General features: G+C 36.1%; 1 protein-coding gene and 1 long non-coding RNA gene across 2 annotated transcripts in view; one reads left to right on the top strand and one right to left on the bottom strand.

Moving 5' to 3' along the window:
- The window catches only part of LOC107182530, a 23,734-nt gene extending 20,238 nt beyond the window's left edge, over positions 1-3,496 (bottom strand). The window contains exon 1 of the long non-coding RNA XR_001513247.1: positions 3,486-3,496. This is a non-coding gene — a long non-coding RNA (uncharacterized LOC107182530). The remainder of the gene's footprint in view (positions 1-3,485) is intronic.
- MRPS31 (mitochondrial ribosomal protein S31) overlaps positions 1-5,496 on the top strand; it is a 57,562-nt gene that overhangs the window by 15,425 nt on the left and 36,641 nt on the right. Inside the window, exons 3-4 of the mRNA XM_006752625.2 lie at positions 2,288-2,446; positions 3,772-3,912. Of these exons, the coding sequence (XP_006752688.1) occupies positions 2,288-2,446; positions 3,772-3,912 (300 nt within the window). The remainder of the gene's footprint in view (positions 1-2,287; positions 2,447-3,771; positions 3,913-5,496) is intronic.

Genomic DNA, 5,496 nt, shown 5'->3' with positions numbered 1-5,496 from the left:
GCGGACAGCGGCCGGGCGGGCGCAGGCGCAGAGGCCCCGGCTGGGAGGCCCGCCGCCCAGAGCCAGGCGGGCCAGCTGAGCCCCAGCCCCGTGCCGGCCTCTGTGGAATTTCGGTATGAGTATCAATACAATTTCCCTCCTTTATCCTGACTCAGTTATAAGCATATTAAAAATAAGAACCTTTTCAGGAATTTAAACTGAAAATCTGTAAAGCCTATCCTTATTTCTAATCCACTGACAAGAGGGGAGATTTTAAACAAACATTTCCATACTGAAGAGTTCCCAGATAATAGCAAATACAGTCAATATTTCCTTTATGAAAAAGTTTATATAAAAGACACACGAGACTATTAGTGATATTGAACTAATCCACAAAATTTCAAAACACAATTTCAGCAAAATGTTCTCTACTACAACTTTCAAGCTCTCACATCCCAAAATAGTTTAACTTGACATACTGGGAAGTATTAAATTTTGAAAGAAAGTACTAACTTTATTGCTTTAAGTTAGAAAAAATCTATGGTCAAGTCTCTTATTAATATAGATATAGAAAATTTAAAGCAAAGTAGTCCCTTGCCAGCAGCTCAGTTGGTTAGTACTGTCCCAATACACCAACGTTACGGATTCAATACTGTCAGGGCACGTGCAATTGTCAACCAGTGAATGCATAAATAAGTGGAACAGCAAGTCAATGATCCTCTTTCTCTAAAATCAATAAAAATTAATACATAAACAAAATTAAATAATGAACCCTTTTGTACTTGTCTGTCACCCAACTTCAATAATCAACATTTTTCCATTCTTGTATCATCTGTACCTTCATCTACTTTCCATCTTCTACTTGATGACTGTAGGAAGTGGGCCTCTGTGATCCATCTCCAGCATAGTCAACTTTTAATGGAAATGGTTACTGAGTTTCCCCAGGGCAAACAGAATGTAAGGAGGAGGGAAAAGGATATAAGAACAAAGAACTCTGTACCTGAGCTGGTATCTTGGTGAGAAACAACCCCCTCCCCAGATGCCTGCCTCAGCTAGATAAGGGGAGGTGGAGACAACTAGAAAATGCCTCCACCCATTTTTTTAAATAACCCAATAGGAGACAATAAGCCCTAGGTGACATATGAGGAAACTATTAACCTCATAGTACTCAGCCAATGAGGAGCCAGAGGAGGGACTCTCACACCCTAAGGGGATAAATAGGCTGTGATCGCTAATCCATGTGTGCCTGTACAACTGGACACCTGCTCTCAAGAATGTATTTAAAGTCTCGTTTTCGCCATACTTCCGTCTCCGAGTCTGTTATTTGAATTAAGACAGGTGAGCATTTCTCATGATGACGACGATTTTTTTACAAACACTGAAGTGTATAAATCTTAGTTGTAGGATTTTGACAAATGAATCTGTCCATGAAATCCACACATTTATCAACATGAAGAACATTTTCCATTTTCATCTTCCCGAGCAGTAGACTTCTGTCCTAAGGCAACCATTATCCTGATTTTTTTTCACTTTATATTAATGTTTCCTCTTCTAGAACTTGATACAAATGGAGTCATACAGTATATACTATTTTTATACTAACTTTTTTAATGCAGTTTCAATCATTTTGTTGCGTGAGCTAAGTACTACTCCACTAACTAAATGGATATATCACAATTTGTTTTTCTTCTGATGGTAAACATTTGGGTTGTGTCCAGTTTTAGGTTACTATGAATAAATATTCTCTATGAACAGGTTTAGTCACTTTTATATTTGCTTGTAATATATACTGTTTTTGAATTAAAATGGCACCTAATTAAAAATCCAATAATTTATAAGTTTTAAGACTGATCTTTATCCCTCCACCTTAATACATTTTTCTGAGTTAGTATTATGCTTCAGCAAATATCCATTTCACATTTAAGTTTATATAAAATTGATACCTAATATTTAAGAATTCTTGATTTTGTCAGAAATTGAATGATACTTTTTTAAATATGTCTTTATTGATTTTAAAGAGAAGAAGGGAGCGGGGAGAGAGAGAGCGAGACATTGATATGAGAGAGAAATGTTGATCAGTTGCCTCCCATACATGACCAGGGACCAAACCCTCAACCTGGGCATGTGCCCTGACTGGGAATTGAACCAGCAACCTTTCGACATATGAGCCACACTGGCCAGGACTGAATGATTCTTTTTTGAGCAACAACACAAAAAAACATTTTCTCTGAAAAAAATCATTTTACTTTCCACTAAACTAGTAATGCCTCTTTTTTCTTTTTCATTTGTTTTTCATTTTCTTTTCCAGAAGTGAGTCACTGAGTCCTGAGTTGGTGGCTGCTGCATCTGCTGTTGCAGATTCTCTCCCTTTTGACAAGCAGACAACCAAGTCAGAGCTGCTCAGGCAGCTTCAGCAGCATGAGGAAGACTCAAGGGCACAGAAAAATGGAGAAAGAGCTAAAATTAGGTTAGTGAGTCAAATAGTATGTCAAATAGTAATACTGGTATCTCAAAATAGGCTATTTTCATGTAACTGAGATATATACATAAATATTCATTTATATGTAACATATGCCTCATAAATGGCATAGTTGTTTAAAAAAACAACTGATGTCTTAAGTAAAATTACAATTAAGTGATTAATTTTTATTTTCAGAAGTTACACAATTTCTTGTTCCTTAGAAAGAAATGATAAATTTAGTGATGTTACTAAAAATAAATAAAGAATAAGTTTCTCTGAGAAGACTAATTTTTTCTCATTAAATAATTTTCTGGTGTTATGCACAGTATGATAATCTTCAAGCCTGTTTTCTTTTTCCCTCTTATTAAGTTTAAGCTGACATCCTTCCACTTCTCTCATCTCTTATTACTTTATACCAAGTTATACCACTTGCTGCTGAAATGTAGTCAGGGGTGGCACTGCTTTGTTTTGCAGAGCAATCTAAGTCAGTAGTTCTCAATGAGCATATTATAAGATTTCTCTCAGGAAGTTAAAAAAAATACAGATGACTTGACTGTCAGATCACTCATTTATTTGTATTTGAACAAAATGCAAGGCAATAAGTATGGCTAAATTTCAACTTTAACTTAGTTGTTTTAATCTATGTGATAAGTATACAGATACTGATTGTATATCAACTGCTCTAGATACTTGATAATTTTACATAGGTGACACTTTTAATTTTTTATTTTTAAAATATATTTTTATTGATTTCAGAGAAGAAGGGAGAGAGAGAGAGAGAGAGAGAGAGAGAGAGAGAAACATCAATGATGAGAATCATTGATCAGCTGCTTCCTGCACGCCACACACTCGGGATCGAGTCTGTAACCCAGGCATGTGAGAATCATTGATCAGCTGCTTCCTGCACGCCACACACTCGGGATCGAGTCTGTAACCCAGGCATGTGCCCTGACTGTGACCTCATGGTTCATAGGTCAGTGCTCAACCACTGAGCCAAGGCAGCAGGCAATAAGTGACACTTTTAATTTATATTTTAAATGAACACATCTGAAGAGCATTTTCTTTTTTTCTCTTATTACTTTTTTTTATTGTCTATACTATTACAGATGTCCTCATTTCCCCCCACTTTGACATCTTTAGAACACAGAAGGAAACAAATCTTAGTGGTCTGTGGATTGTGAATGTTAATATGTGACATATTATCTTTTATTTAAATGTAAATTATGTTGTATTACTGCATAGGAATGAAATAAAAATTAAATGATATGAGTCATGTTTTCTATTATTCAATAGATAAAATTTGTAATACACTTGATTTTTTCTTATTTCAGTTTCAGTAACATAATATCAGATATGAAAGTTGTCAAATCTGCCACAGCTAGAGCTAGTACAAGACCAGTTCATCAGATTCAGTTTGATGAAGGATCTGACAATTATGTTGGCCAAGAGAAGACCATCGATCTTAGAAAAAGGTATTGAAATTTTGCAGTCTATCTGGTTTTGTTTGTTTCACTGTAGTTTTACTTTATTGCTATGCATATTATTGCTGATAGGTATCTGAACATTATGAATGTACTTATATCTTTCTCCTTATTCTCCATATACCATTTCCTAGAGAGGGGAAGATTATTTTTTATTCATTGATTGATTTAAGAGAGAGAGAGAAACATTGATTTGTTGTTCCATTTATTTATGCATTCATTGGTTGATTCTTGTATGTGCCCTGACCGAGGGATCACACCTGCAATCTTTGCTACCCAGCCAGGGCTATGGAAAGATCTTCTGAGTTTAACATACCTAAACTTTTATTTACCATAAATTAAAATGGTCCCTGCCGTACACCTGGGGAATAAAGGTCTCCTGATTTAGAATAAGTAGAGCTGACTGTATTCTGAACAAATGAACATTTTGAGAGAAACATTATTTTTCATTCTGATATATGCCTAATAATGTATGTTCATATACCCTTTTTATCTCTATATAATAATCTTTTTTCATACCTTAGAGAATTAACTCACTGTCAAAGAAAAGATGATCCTATAATACCTTAAAGTGGTAGATTACTTGTGGTAATTTGAATTTAGCAATTTGCAGTTCTTAGAGATGCTAAGCCCTGCCTTATATATTTTATTATAGAAAGCTATCTGTATTTACATAAAGTTTCTGATTTCTTTTGTTCTCTCACAAGCCCATAAAGTGATAGTTGGGGAACCAGATATTTAGCATGGTCTTACAAAAACTAACTGAACTTTATAGCATATGGGCTTACAAATGGAATGTTTTTGATGTATATTTTATGGATTTTAAGTACAGTCTCCACAATTTGAGTTAGTTCCTTCCAAGTGTTAAATTACTAATTTGTACAGGAAGATTGGAAAAGATGGTAAGCAATTAACAAAAGAAGTTCAAGAGGTTATAGTGACTTTGGAAGAATATTTGAATTACTAATTTAAAGTGATTTTTACAGCTATGATATATTATTGAATAAAGTAGGATGTGTATTAGAATTTTACTTAAGATTCCTCAAGAATATTTAAATTGAATCTTTTTTTAATCAGTCTTTGAGATAATTTCATGCAACTACATCAGAATGCTATACCATAGTTTAATTTTTAATGGTATTAGCTATCATTAAAAATTAGAAGGCAGCAGAGAGAAGCTAAAAAAAAGTAGGAAAGGGATTTATGTGCATATTAGAGGTCTGGTGCGTGAAATTTGTGCAGGGGGACGTGTCCCTCAGGCCAGCCTGCACCCACTCCAATCTGGGACCCCTTGGGGGATGTTCAACTGCTGGGTTAGGCCTGATCCCGAACTGGCAGACGGAGTTTTCTCTCACAATCTGGGACTGCTGGCTCCTAACCACTTGCCTACCTGATTGCCCCTAACTGCGTCTGCCTGCCAGCCTGATTACCCCCTAACCACTCCCCTGCCAGCCTGATTGATGCCTAACTGCTCCTCTGCTGGCGCAATCGCCCCCAACTGCCCTCCCCTCAGGCCTGGTCTCCCCCAACTGCCCTGCCCTGCCAACCATCTTGTGACAATATGGGGGCAGCCAT

The sequence above is a fragment of the Myotis davidii genome, unplaced genomic scaffold, assembly GCF_000327345.1.
Source record: "Myotis davidii unplaced genomic scaffold, ASM32734v1 scaffold310, whole genome shotgun sequence".
NCBI lineage: Eukaryota > Metazoa > Chordata > Mammalia > Chiroptera > Vespertilionidae > Myotis > Myotis davidii.
Note: the sequence above shows the minus strand (reverse complement) of the source record. Positions and strands in the feature narration are given on the sequence as shown.